At 53.7% G+C, this 13,527-nt stretch overlaps 1 protein-coding gene across 4 annotated transcripts; it reads left to right on the plus strand.

Moving 5' to 3' along the window:
- The first annotated feature begins 503 nt into the window (after positions 1-503).
- LOC138846622 (sialic acid-binding Ig-like lectin 14) lies at positions 504-12,523 on the plus strand. Of its 4 annotated transcripts, XM_070062954.2 has the most exons (5): positions 10,235-10,384; positions 10,459-10,842; positions 11,025-11,303; positions 11,535-11,670; positions 11,818-12,523. In XM_070062954.2, the coding sequence occupies exons 1-5, from the start codon at positions 10,345-10,347 to the stop codon at positions 11,849-11,851; spliced, it is 873 nt and encodes a 290-aa protein (XP_069919055.2). In that variant the 5' UTR covers positions 10,235-10,344; the 3' UTR covers positions 11,852-12,523. The 4 variants fall into 4 exon arrangements, 1 of the variants encoding a protein (XP_069919055.2); XR_016224848.1 differs by lacking the exons at positions 10,235-10,384; positions 10,459-10,842; positions 11,535-11,670; positions 11,818-12,523 and adding exons at positions 504-1,010; positions 1,329-2,123 and having other exon boundaries at positions 11,025-11,162; XR_016224849.1 differs by lacking the exons at positions 10,235-10,384; positions 11,025-11,303; positions 11,535-11,670; positions 11,818-12,523 and adding exons at positions 504-1,010; positions 1,329-2,123 and having other exon boundaries at positions 10,459-10,596.
- The last annotated feature ends 1,004 nt before the right edge of the window (positions 12,524-13,527 follow it).

Consider the following 13,527-nt stretch of genomic DNA (forward strand, 5'->3'; position numbering starts at 1 on the left):
CTTCTTAAGAAATGAATGCATCTCAGGTTTCCTAGTTGTCAGCAAGAAACTGAACAAGAATTCTGTCCACAATGTGATTCCCCCAGAACCCTCACCTTCCCACTCATCATTTCCAATCATCGGTCCTTTCCCTACGTCCTGACTTTTCCTGACTGGGTTTCTTTTCCGTGTGCCACTTGTTTTATGCCTGTCATTAAATTTTATTTCTTGTTGCCATCTTTTCTTCTTAGTTATCTTCCCTGGATTTTCTAGTGTTGTTTTTATCCTATGTCTTAAGAAAGTTTTCTTTTAAGTTAGGAAGTGTGGGGAGCAACTGGGAGCAACTCAGACTAGACTAAGTTACTGGAATTAAGACTTATTCTATGCATCTGCTCTCCTACAATATGGTGCTGGGAGAGGAGGAAACAGCTTCTACACAGCTGCCTCCAGTTCAACCAATAAACTGTAGGACCTGCTCCTGATTGGAGGAGAGCAGCATACTCGGCGTGTGGGTAGCAGAGTTGGGATTGGTGGAAGAGGACTATAAAGGAGGAGAGAGACAACATGCACCAGGAACATCTAAGGGGAACATCTATCTGAAGGAACATCTGAGCAGCCCCCGAGAGAGCCGGCCGGCGGTGTGCCGCTCCTCCGTGGAAGTGGGGAAAGTGGCAGGGGGAACCGCCCTTCCACAGAGGTGGAAGGGTCAGTAGCCAACCCGGGAAGAACCAGCAGCAAACCCGGGGCCGAGCAGACAAAAGAACAGCACAGGGTCCTGTGTCGTTCCTCCACGAAGAGGGGGAGCGACAGGAAGCTGCTCTCCTACCATTGTTATGTGTCCTTGATCATTCAAATGCTCCTTTCCATTAATTGTTTCAGGCTATGTTACTTCTGGGTTACTTAGTCATTCTCCAGAAGTTGGGGCTGGAGCACTGGGCTCCTGGTCCCCACGACCCACCGCTGAATGTGCGACCTTGACCAGCAGGGGGCACACTTGGACTTTGCTCTGCTCACGGCCTCCCCTTGAGCAGGTGTGGAAATTAAGCTGGGTGAGCCTCCAGCCACAGGGGTTTTTGTTTGAGGGTCAGCGCACCTATTTTTTTTTCAGGAATTACAAAAGCAAAAGATTTTAGAAAAAATCAGGTAAAGAAAATGTATGCGGTAGGCCTGGGGTTTGAAAAATAATGGAGTTCTTAGACTGACGAAGGGTACATTCAGGGCCACTCAGATCAGGCAAAATAACCTTGCCAGGGCCGGCACTGTGGCACAGTGGGTAAAGCTGCTGCCTGCAGTGCTGGCATCCCATATGTGTGCTGGTTCAAGTCCCGGCTGCTCCTCTTCCCATCCAGCTCTCTGTTGTGGCCTGGGAAAGCAGTAGAAGATGGCCCAAGTCCTTGGGCCCCTGCACCCATGTGGGAGACCTGGAAGAAGCTCCTGGCTCCTGGCTTTGGATCAGCACAGCTCCGGCCATCGCAGCCAACTGGGGAGTGAACCATCGGATGGAAGACCTCTCTGTCTGTCTCTACCTCTCTCTAACTCCATCTTTCAAATAAATAAAATAAATCTTTAAAACAAATAACGTTCCCATTTCAAAACCCTTAACTTAAGGGTCTTTGGCCGTGTAAACCGCAGGCACAGGTTCTCAGGATCGGGATCTGTGTGTCTTTAGGGGCCATTTTTCAGCCCCTGGGTGGGTCAGGGCCTCCGGCTGCAGCCTTCCCAAGTGATCCCTCCCATTGAGTTCAGCCGGGACGGGAAGGCTGGCGCATGCCGGGTTCAGAGCAGCAGCTTCCCCAGGTGGGAGGAGGTTGCAGTAAATTCCTTGCCCCTGGAGCACAGGCCTGCTTCGTGGAGAACGCTCTGTGTGTGTGTGGAGGGGGTCTTTTCTGGGCCAAACCCAGTGGGCTTCCTAGAGGAAAACTCGGGAGAGAGCAGGCGCTTCTACAGCTGAAGCCCTCAAGGGTTTCTCCGCGCCGAGCCAGTCCACACCAGACTCCACAACCTGCCGAAGCCACCGCGTGCGTGTCTCTACCCGCCTGTGGTCCAGCAGCAGCTCCCCCGGAGGTGCTCGGCTTTTCGCTGTGAAGTTCTGGCTGGCCAGTCTCCAGGTCTGTGGATGGCAGCTTGCTCTGTGTAGCTCTCTTGTAGGTTCTCAGTTTGTTCAGCTTTTTCTTATTGTAAGGGTGAGGGTGGCAGCTTCTAAGCTCTTTGTATATCAGCGTGGAAACCAGCAGTCTCCAGCTACATTTCTGTTCTTCATTGGAAAGTTTTATTTGAGAGGCAGATGAGAAAGAGAGAGAGAGAATCGTTCACCTGCTGGTTCACTCCCTAGCAGCCAGGGCTGGGCCAGACCTAAGCCAGGAGCCCAGAGCTCAGTCTGGGTCTCCCATATGTGTGGCAAGGACCCAGCTACTTGAGCCCTCACCTTCTCCCGCTGGGGGTGCTCAGGAAGCTAGAATTGGAAGCAGAGCAGGGGCTGGAACCCGGGGCTCTGCTAGGCGATGCAGACATCCAAAGCGGCGTCCTCACGGCTCACCTAACACTTGCTCTCCTTTTCAGACATTTCTTGGGGTGCATTTTTGTTGGGTGATGGGCGGTGCCCATCTGCGCTTGGGGAAAGTCGTCACCCTGAGCTTAGCAAGGGAAACCCGTCAGACATGCTGAGTTCACCTGGTCCAGCAGGGGGAGCCCTTGGGCTTCGGTTTCTCCCTTTTCTCCGGGTGAACTTGACCTCTGCGGGTAGTCGGCTCTTTAGGTCCAGGGTTCCCAGAACTAAATCCCTATTTGTGGTGATTGAGTGAAGAAAATTACTGTATGGGAAAAAACAAATGGTGCTTGGATTTTGGCTCCAGTGGAGGGCGGGAGAGCCTATGATCCTAAACTGACCCTATGGGCAATATGGAGCTTCCAACTTGGCAAGGAAATCTGGGCTTTCGGGTTCGTGCGATTTGTCTCCCCATGTTTCAATGTGGGAAACCGAGTAGCTGAAATAGCCTCAAACCGTCCTCGTCAAACGCAATGCAAATAGAAGGTAAGCCCAGCCTGCTCAATGGAAGTCGAAGCGAGGGAAGACCCCCAGCATGCAGCCCAGGACCCAACCCAGCATCTCAGCAAGCAGTCAGGCAGCCAGCGACTACCTGCAGGTCACACTTGTCAGAACCAGACCGATAGCAGCTCTGGCAGCCTGTCCAGGGAGCTACACCCTGCAGCAGGACTTAGTAAAAGCTGATGGCTTCTGAGAGTTTCCTCCCTGGCTCCCACTTAGGACCAACCAGAGGAAGTCCAATGTGTCCCCCAGCCCAATCACACAGGACTCCCCGCTTCTAGCTGACCCACCCACAGTGCCCCCCTGCCAACGGGCTCCGAGCAGGGCACATCCGAAGCTGCCCTTTGGGCCACTAAAAAGCTCTCCTGTTCCTCTGCCTGCCTTGGAGTTTTGGCCAAGACACAAGTGGTGACGGCTGCTCCTTTGCTGTACCCACCTCTGAACGCACAACCTTTGCTTGTTCTCATCTGGTTGATCTTTGCTTACTTCTACAGTCGGTTTTGATTGTATTTTATATTAATGGGCGTCAGCTATGTCCTTGTTAAGAAGAATAACAAAATTCTGGACTTAGCAAGGAAAGTAAAAACATTGTATGCTGAGATTTCTAAGATCTACAATAAGCTATTGTTATTCATCTGTTACTATGTGTGATTGTTAATTAAAACTTTAAAAGGATCTATTTATTTGAAAGATGAAGCTACACCTGCAATACTTCACACTTGCTTTCTGGTGTTTACTGATCATTCTTATTTTTTTTAAAGATTTTTATTTATTTATTTATTTGAGAGGTAGAGTTACAGGCAGTGAAAGGGAGAGACAGAGAGAAGGGTCTTCCATCCGCTGGTTCACTCCCCAAATGGCTGCAACGGCTGGAGCTGCACCGATCCAAAGCCAGGAGCCAGGAGCTTCCTCCAGGTTTCCCATGCGGGTGCAGGAACCCAAGGACTTGGGCCATCTTCTACTGCTTTCCCAGGCCATAGCAGGGAGCTGGATGGGAAGAGGAGCAGCCAGGACTCGAACTGGCTCCCCTATAGGATGCCGGCACTGCAGGCAGATTAACCTACTGCACCACGGTGCCAGCCCCTAATCACTTTTTGTTTGAGGAAGCTGAGAACTGGACCGACTGAGTGACATGCCATTTTTTCCCTTTTTTGGTTAAGGTAAAGAGAATGAGTTTTGTGCATTCCATGTGCACAGTTCTGAGGGGGCAGCCATTCCCCCTTCACTCCTCTGCTCCCCTCGATGGCTCTCTCCCTTCCCTCCCTCTCTTCCCCCCTCATCGTCTGTGTTTGCAGGGGCATGGCTTTGGTCCACTCCACATTCACAGACCTGGTTTGAGGGTCGTGGAATTCAACAAGTGAGGCGTGGAGGGTCCACAGGAGTGAAAAGCGACAGTCATGCCTCAGAAGCACCGTTTGTTCCTCATGCATTTCTTGTGTTGTGCATTGGCTGCCACATGTCAGGGCAGGTGTGTGGTGTCTGTCTCTTTGAGCTGGCTTCTTTCACTGGGCATGGTGGTGTCCAGTGGCATCCACTTTGTTGTATGGGACAGGATTTTCCTTTTTCGTGGCTGAGTGGCATTCCATGCTGTGTTAGTGCCCCATTTTCTTTGTCCACTCATCAGCTGATGGACATCAAGGTTGATGCTTTGTCTTGGCTGTTGTGAATTGAGCTGCAATAAACACAAGGACCCCCTCCCCAAAAGGAAGAAGAATTAGCACATGTCAGAATCTTTCCCAGACGTCCACAGATGGATTGCAAACTCTGAACATTGAACACAGGTTTCTTGGGGAGGTTTTTGGTGACTCCCAGGACTGAACCAGAGCAGACAAGGAGACGTGGACGTGGTAGTTAGGGGAGAGTCTGTATTGGGCAGAACTCTTTGGGGTGCAGGCCAGAGCAGTTGGGTTTAAACCAGCTTAATGGGAAATAAAAACACCAACCATTGCCCAAGTTAGCTGAAAAGTCCTGAGAAAGACTGGATTCAGGCACAGCAGTTGCTAGACTTGGCTGATGTTCCCAGAATCCCTTTCCTGGGATAACACCTCCCTTTGCTGGCTTTGTTCTAGGGCAGGTGCTCATCAGGTATTTGAGCAAAGCCAGCTCCAGGCTTACATTTCCCCAGTTCAGGGAGCCCAGGAGAAAGAGGGCAGCTAATTTCTCCGAAGGTACAGCGAAAGTCCTGGGATTCCGATTCTCCGGAAGAGTAGGATGAGAGCCCATCTGTGAGCTGCAGACCTTGGCTCGGTGCTGTTGGTGATGGTGATGTCGGGTGGTCAGTGTTGGTCCCCAGGCACCTCCAGAGCAGGAGGCGGAGCTGACCACGGTGGGAGGGGGCTCACCTGGAGGAAAGTCAAGATGGGGCGTCAGGTGAAGAGTCAACAAAATGAATGACCAAACCAGGGCGTGGGAGGGCAGAATCACCAGGCAGCCCTGGATTTTCCTCAATCTCAGGAAATCCAGGATTGCAGGAGTGAGGATGAGAGCAAGCTTGCCAGTGGTTATAACACTGATGGGTCAGACTCAGGTTTGGAGCTGCCGGTCTGATCCTGAGAACTTGGCACTGTGCTGCTTCTACATCAACTCAGATCCCTCAGAAGGCAACTGGGGGCCCGGACTGTGTTGGGCTCTTTGCTTTTTCCCTGTAGATATTATGGGAAGTCAGCCCTTTTCTGCTGAGTCAGGGTGCTTATAACTTCCTGGTTTAACTTCCTTTCTGCTCACCCATCTCATCTATGTCCCTGCCCCTTAACTGATGAATCTGAGCACAAGGTTAGAGAAGGGGGGTGGGTCTCAGGGAAGGAAGCTGGCCCTAAGGTCCAGATATGCTTCTTGTGTCTATGATGTCTCCTGGGGCGATGGCCAAAGAGTGGGTGAGGCAGAAAGTCTCACCTACCGAGATAGAGCCTGGACGTGGATGGGAAGGCACATGTGGCCTCCGGCTCTGATACCTGACACAGGCCACATCTGCAGGACAGAGGTTTGTTCTAGCTCACGGTTCTGCAGGTTCACAGTTCAAGATTGTTCTTGCTGGGGAGTCCCAGAGTCACCCAAGCAGGTCGTGGAAAGAGACAAGAGCTGTGTGCCTCTGTGATCTACTATAGATCCACTGTGTGTTCACTGTCCCTGTGTGATCTACTGTGACAAACTATGTGCATCCCTGTGCCTCCGTGATCTACTGTGACCCACTGTGTGCATCCCTGTGCCTCTGTGATCTACTGTGACCCAATGTGTGCCTCACTGTGCCTGTGTGATCTACTGTGACAAACTATGTGCCTCACTGTGCCTGTGTGATCTACTGTGACCCACTATGTGCCTCACTGTGCCTCCATGATCTATATAGATCCACTGTGTGCCTCACTGTGCCTGTGTGATCTACTGTGACCCACTGTGTGCCTCACTATCCCTCGTGATCTACTGTGACACCCTGTGTACATCACTATGCTTCTGTGATCTGCTATGACCCACTGTGTGCCTCACTGTTCCTCCATGATCTACTGTGACCCACTGTGCATATCCCTATGTCTCCGTGATCTACTGTGACCCACTGTGTGCATCCCTGTGCCTCCATGATCTACTGTGGCCCACTGTGTGCTCACTGTGCCTTCGTGATCTACTGTGACCCACTGTGTGCATTCCTGTGCCTCTGTGATCTACTGTGACCCTCTGTGTGCTCACTGTGCCTCTGTGATCTTCTGTGACCCACTGTGTGCTCACTGTGCCTTCGTGATCTACTGTGACCCACTGTGTGCTCACAGTGCCTCCATGATCTACTGTGACCCACTGTGTGCTCTCTGTGCCTCTGTGATCTACTGTGACCCACTGTGTGCCTCACTGTGCCTCTGTGATCTACTGTGACCTACTGTGTGCTCACTGTGCCTCCATGATCTACTGTGACCCACTGTGTGCTCACTGTGCCTCCGTGATCTACTGTGACCCACTGTGTGCCTCACTGTGCCTCTGTGAGCTACTATTTATCCATTGGTGAGTCTAACCCAGCACAATTCCACCCAATCACCTCCCAAAGGCTTCACTTCTAAGCACCATGATTGGATTAAGAGTCCACCATCTTAGGAGCATTAATGTAAAACATTGGGGACCAACCCTTTAACACATGAGCCTCTTGGGGGATGGTCAGCACCCAAAGTAGTATCCAAACCAAAGCACCAGGTAACTTTCCCTACTCATGGCATTTGTCACACTCTGATCTTCAGGTCCATGAAGCCCTAAATTCAAGCTTCCCCTGTTCAAATCCCACCCCCACCTCCAGCATGTGTGACTTCCTGGGTTTCAACACATTTTTCAATTCTGGACTGAAAATTCTTCTGTCTCTTGTCAGCCCCTCCATGATTTTAAGAGGATTTCATTTTGTCTCAAAAAAAAGAAAAGTCTGGCCAACCAAACGTCTTGGTGTGCTGTGAGACACAGAGTTACTATCTGTTTTTAGTTATTTTCAGTGGAAACCTGGGTTTGATACCCAGCTCTCATAGCCCCTGGAGACGGTCCTTGTCTCTTTTGCATTTTAAATCTCACATATACTGACATCACTCAGGCTCATGACTCCAAATGCCATCTGATGGTAATCACTCCAGCCAGAAGTCTTTCCTAAGCTCCAGCCTCATGGACATAACTCCCTCCACTTACTTTCCACTCTGTGTCTGATATGCACATCCAACCCAACATGTTCCGAAGCTGAACTCTTGGTTCTCTTCCTTAAAACCCTCCTTGGTTCTCTGCTTTAAACATTACAAAACAATAAAAATATTCCCTCATCTGGCAAAGCCACCTTCAAGTTTGCAAATGCTGGGGCCAAAGACGTGGGCTTCATCCTGACCTTTCTGCTTCTCTTCTCTCGCCTGTCAACACACACTGCTAGCTCCATCTGCTCCTCACCACCTCCTCTGCGTCATCACCATCTCACCTCCCGAGTGTTGCCACAGCCTTGCCGGAGTCTCGTCTCACTGCAGGAAGCAGAGTGAGCAGTGGGAGTTGATAGAAGCCTGCCCCTCCGCTGCTGAGGCGCAGAACTATCTTCTCAACGCGTTGGTTGGAGGGTTCATCAAAGGTCAAGTTGCTTGGGCCCCTGGACTTGCAGACAGCTGGTCACTGATTATTCTGGCTGTTTCTTTGAGGGTGTTTTGCTACTATGAGGGTAAAGCTTGCATCGGCAGGTTGCCCTCCCTGGGGTGGGTGTGAACGGAACACAGAGCTGTGAATACCGGAAAGTTCTTCAGCCAGCTGCCTTCATGCTGGGACCTGAACTTCTTCCTGCCTATGGACTTGAGCTGAAACAGTGATGTCCCCAGGATGAGGAGCCAGGCAGCCCTTGGTCCAGAGCACCTTCGGCTGCCACAGGCAGTCTTGAGCCTTGTCGGTGTCCCTGACGACCTGAGCCAATTCCTCTACCCGCAGGGCACAGATTCCAAGACCCCAGAGGATTCATTTCTGAAGCCATGGAGAGTGGCTACAGCAAGCGCTGTTACCTTTTCACTTGCAGGAAGCCCTTCGCGGCTTCTCTGTCACACCAGACTCCCCGGCTCACTGCTCCCGCACTCTGGGCCACCTGAGCACAAGTGCTGAGCCACTGCGACCACTGATGTGACAGCAGAGTGACAACTGGGCTGCAGCCTGGAGCCCAGTAGGCATCTGCAGGGCCAGGGGTGACTCACTTCCCGGGGCAGCAGAGCAGGCAGGCCCGAGATTTCATAATGGTGCACAATTTTAAAACACGAACTGTTTCTCTCTGGGATTTTCCATTCCTCTTTCTCTCTCTCTCTTCCTCCCTCTCTCAGTTCTCCTTTTCTAGAGAACCCAGAGATGCTCGGTGGGAATCAGGTTCTTGTGAAAGCCCCCAAATCTGTCCACCCTCTGAGCCAGGCGGCCTCCCAGAACTGCCCCTGTGTCATCGCCCATCCATCGTCCCACCAGGGGGGCATCTCATGGTTCCCCCAGCTCGTCCCTTTTGCTCCCGCCCTGGGACCAGAGTTGTGCCATCTGTGCACGTCCAGGGACCACTTTTGCCAATATCCAAACAGGACTCATCCGCTCACTTCCTTCGTAGCTTTATTCAAATGTCACTTCTATGTGCGGCCATCTCCAGCTGCATTCGTAAAAATTTCAGCAGTCCCCAGCAATTCCTCTTTGGTATTACAATTTTTTTTATCCTCAGAGGTTTCTCCTCCCCATGAGGATTTTTTTTTAAAGACTTATCTGTTTAAAAAGCAGAGTTACAGAAAGAGAGAGCTTCCATCTGCTAGTTCACTCCCCCAAAGGGCTGCATCAGCCAGGGCTGGGCCAGGCCAAAGCCAGGAGCCAGGAGCTTCCTCCAGGTCTCCCATGCGGGAGCAGGGGCCCAAGCACTTGGGCCATCTTCCGCTGCTTTCCCAGGCGCACAGCCAGAAGCTGAATTGGAAGCAGGGCAGCCTGGAGTTGACCCGGTGGCCATATGGATGCTGCAGGCGGTGGTTTACCCGCTACACCACAACACCAGCCAACACCCCGCTCCACCCAGAGAGGTTTTGATCCACCTCCCATCCTGAGAGCTTCTCTTTCATTGTGTCCACAGAGCCTGGCCTGCGACAGGTGCATGGGAAGTGTTAGTTGAGGGACTGAGTACCCAGTGCCGGCCACTGCCTAGGCGTTCTACACAGCGGAGCCCACTGAATGCACACAGCGTATCTGTGGCCGTCTCCATGTGTCAGACGAGCAGACTGAAACACAGAGGTGTGGTCACTTCTGTAGAGCTGCAGAGCTGGTAGCTGAGGGGTCAGAGGTCCAGCTTGGCTACTACACGCCCTCTGCCTGCAAAGATCCAGCCTGGACAACACCACCAGGGCTGGAGTCTGAGGCTCCCTGAGGGTGAGGGGGACGGGAGTGGCTGGGGTCGGGAGACCCTGTATGGGTGATCTATTTGTCCCTAGGAACTGGACTTCCCTCCTAGACGATGACCCTCGGCACAGCCATACCACAGGACAGCGAATCTGCTCTTGGCTCACCCTGAGGGTCCACACTCCAGATCCCAGGGAGCTGGCCATGTGGCGTAGATGGCAACGCTGGTGCCGAGGGAGCCACAGCACACCTCCCAAATCTAGACTTGGAAGTCAGGACGAGCCGTCCACATGCAGGGGCCACTGGAGTACAGTGGGGGCACAGATGGTCTCATTGTTCCCACCACACCCCCTAAACCCACATGGGGCCCAAGTTCCCCTTTGGCGGGGACCACAGCTCTCACTCAGCCCCTGGCTTCCTGTCAAGCTTCCTCGGACACACCCCACGCTCCGGGCATTTCCTTCCCACAGTGGGTCCTGGACGGCAACTCTATGCTGCCCCTGCTGCTGCTGCTGCCCCTGCTGTGGGGGGGTGAGTGGGCCGGGGGAGGGGGAGGCACAGGTGGGGGCCGGGCAGTGGCTGAGCCTCTGTGTCCCCCTGCCCAGGGTCCCTGCAGGAGGCTCCCGGGTATGAGCTCCAGGTGCAGCAGTCGGTGACGGTGCAGGAGGGGCTGTGTGTCTCTGTGCCCTGCTCCTTCTCCTACCCCAAGCCCTTCTGGGGTTCCTCCAGCCAAGTCTACATCTTCTGGTTCCGGGAGGGGGACCACAATTACATTGATGATCCTGTGGCCACAAACCATCCACAACGGCCAGTGAAGACAGAGGCCCAGGGCCGATTCCACGTCTCCAGCGACCTCAGGACCCCCAACTGTTCCCTGAGCATCAGAGATGCCAGGAGGGGGGACTCAGGGTCGTACTTCTTCCGCGTGGAGACAGGAGGCGATGTCAGATACACCTACGCTGAAACGAAGCTGCATTTGCATGTGACAGGTGTGGCAGGTGACCCGGGTGAGGCCGGGGGCTTGGCCACCCCATAGTAGGTCAGGGACAGAATGGCTGGGCTGCTGAGAAGGGATGTGGGGTCAGGACCCAGCCTGGGGCCCGAGGCCCGGGTCACTCTCAGGGTCACCCTGGTCCCCACCCTGGGGCTCAGCACCTGCCTCTCTGCCCAGCCCTGACCAAGAAGCCTCACGTCTACGTCCCGGCACCCCTGGAGTCCGGCCGCCCCACGCAGCTGACCTGCAGCCTGCCGGGCTCCTGCCCCGGGGGGAGACCGCTCTCCTTCTCCTGGGCGGGGGAGGCCCTTGGCTCTCAGGACCCCGGGACACTGCGCTCCCCACTGCTCACCTTCACGCCGAGGCCCCAGGACCATGGCACCAGCCTCACCTGTCGGGTGGACCTCCAAGGAGCTCAGGTGACCACGGAGAGAACCGTCCAGCTCAATGTCTCCTGTGAGTGCTGGGGCAGAGGGGACAGCTGGGCCCCCGAGGGCGGTGGGAGTGGTGTGTGTGCATGTGTGTGTGCACATGTGTGACTAGCGCATGTGTGTGATGTGTGCTTGTTTGTGTGCATGTGTGAGTGTGTGCATGTATGAATGAGTGTGCATATGCGTGACCGTCTTTGTGCAGAGTGAGACAGGGCAGGATGGGAGGGGTGGACCCTCAGCCTCTCCCTTTCCCCAGCAAGTCCCTCTGCCTGCACCTGTGAGCCTGAGAAGCAGGAGGGCTCCTGGCCCCTGGTCCTCACCCTCATCAGGGGCTCCCTCATGGGGGCTGGCTTCCTCCTCACCTACGGCCTCACCTGGATCTACTACTCCAGGTGAACCCCCCGGCTGCCCTGCCTGCCCTGCCCTGCCCTGCCCTGCCTGCCCTGCCCTGCCTGCCCTGCCCTGCCCTACCCTGCCCTGCCTGCCCAGGGTTGGGAGTTAACGTGGCCGATGTGACGAGGCTCCTGTCTGCACTGTAGGTGCGGAGCCCTCTCCGTCTCAACTCAGCACTGACAGAAGGACTGGAGCTCAGAGCCACAGATGCGCGGACACACTGTCAGTCTCTCCATGAGACCCTCCCACCCCTGTTGCTCCTCCCCTACCCCTACTTCACCCGCCAATCCCTGCTGGTCCTGCCCCACCCCACCCCAGCTTCAGCTCCCACCCCTGTCCCCTCCCCACTTGGACCTCAGCGCCCTGTTACCCAGAAGTTGCCTTGTTGACAGCTGAGTCTCCGGTCTCCCTGGCTCCCTCCTGGATACACCCGGATACACGGTGTGGTCAGGGGCACAGCATTTCTGTTCCAGTCAAGACCCCATCAGGGCAGCTGTGCTGTGGCAGGCTCAGCCTCCACCTGTGGTGCCGGCATCCACCATGGGCGCCGGTTCATGTCCCGGCTGCTCCTCTTCTGATCCATCTTTGTGCTTGGCTGGGAAAGCAGTGCAGGATGGCCCAAGTGCTTTGTCCCTGCACCTGCGTGGGAGACCCAGAGGAAGCTCCTGGCTCCTGGCTTCAGATCGGCTCAGCTTTGCCCATTGCGGCCATGTTGGGAGAAAACCAGCAAATGGAAGACCTATCGTTGTGTGTCTCTCTCGTTCTCCTCTCTCTCTCTTTCTGTGTGTATGTGTGAGTATATAACAATGTCTCTCAAAAATATATAAATAAATAAGGAAGATTTGAAACATGCTTCAACACGTATGATCTAAGGACACAGGCTAAGGGAAATCAGGCATCTATGGCTCTGCCTGCGTGACATGTGCAGTGCAGTCAGACCCGAGAGAAGAGAGAGGCACGGGGACCAGGGAGAATGGGGCTGGGGTCCTGGGTGTGAGTTGTCCTGGTTGGGAGGATGAAGAAGCTCCTGGGACAGATGTGGTGATAGCAGCACAACAAGGGAATGGATTTAAACGCCACTGAACCACGTCCTGCAGAAGGCCTGAAATGATAAAATAATGTGAGATTTATTTATTTAGGGGCTGCATTGTGGTGTAGTGCGTGAAGCCAGCCCCTGCAGTGCTGGCTGCCAATGTGGGCTCTGGTTCAAGACCAGGCTGCTTCACCTCTGATCCAGCTCTCTGCTGTGACCTGAGAGAGCACCAGAAGATGGCCCAAGTACTTGGATGCCTGCACCTTCATGGGAGACCCGGAGGAAGCTCCAGGCTCCTGGCTTCAGATCAGCGCACCTCCGGCCACTGCAGACATTTGGGGAGTGAACCAGCGGATGGAAGAACTCTCTCAATCTCTCTCTCTCTCAATATCTTTCTCTCAGTCTCTCTCTCTCTCTCTGCCTCTTCTTCTCTCTCTGTTTAATTTGGACTTTCAAATAAATAAAAAAACTTTAAAAAAAAGTTTTATTTACTTATATGAAAGCCAGAATGAGAGAGAGAGAGAGAGAGAGAGAGAGAGAGAGAGAGAGATATTGAGAGATCTTCCATCTGCTAGTTGACTACCTAGAAACAGCCAGGGCTGGGTCATGCTGAAGCCAGGAGTCAGCAGCTTCTTCCAGGTCTCCCACATGGCTGAGGGGCCCAAGCACTTGGGCCATCTTCTGCTACAGTTCCCAGGCCATACCAGAGAGCTCGATTGAAAGTGGAGCAGCCGGGACTCGAACCAGCGCCCAATTAGGATGCAGGCATCACGGGTGATGGCTTTACCTGCTATGCCACAACCCTGGTCCCTGAAATCATAAA

Source organism: Oryctolagus cuniculus, chromosome 18 (assembly GCF_051225735.1).
Source record: "Oryctolagus cuniculus isolate XC-2025 breed Fujian yellow rabbit chromosome 18, ASM5122573v1, whole genome shotgun sequence".
Taxonomy (NCBI): Eukaryota; Metazoa; Chordata; class Mammalia; order Lagomorpha; family Leporidae; genus Oryctolagus; species Oryctolagus cuniculus.

Bases quoted from the DNA above. Each gene is read 5' to 3' on its own strand.
- LOC138846622 (XM_070062954.2), top strand. From the start codon at position 10,345: ATGCTGCCCCTGCTGCTGCTGCTGCCCCTGCTGTGGGGGG. The intron at 11,304-11,534 runs GTGAGTGCTGGG...CCCTTTCCCCAG, and splicing joins CGTCCAGCTCAATGTCTCCT to CAAGTCCCTCTGCCTGCACC. The intron at 11,671-11,817 runs GTGAACCCCCCG...TCTGCACTGTAG, and splicing joins ACCTGGATCTACTACTCCAG to GTGCGGAGCCCTCTCCGTCT.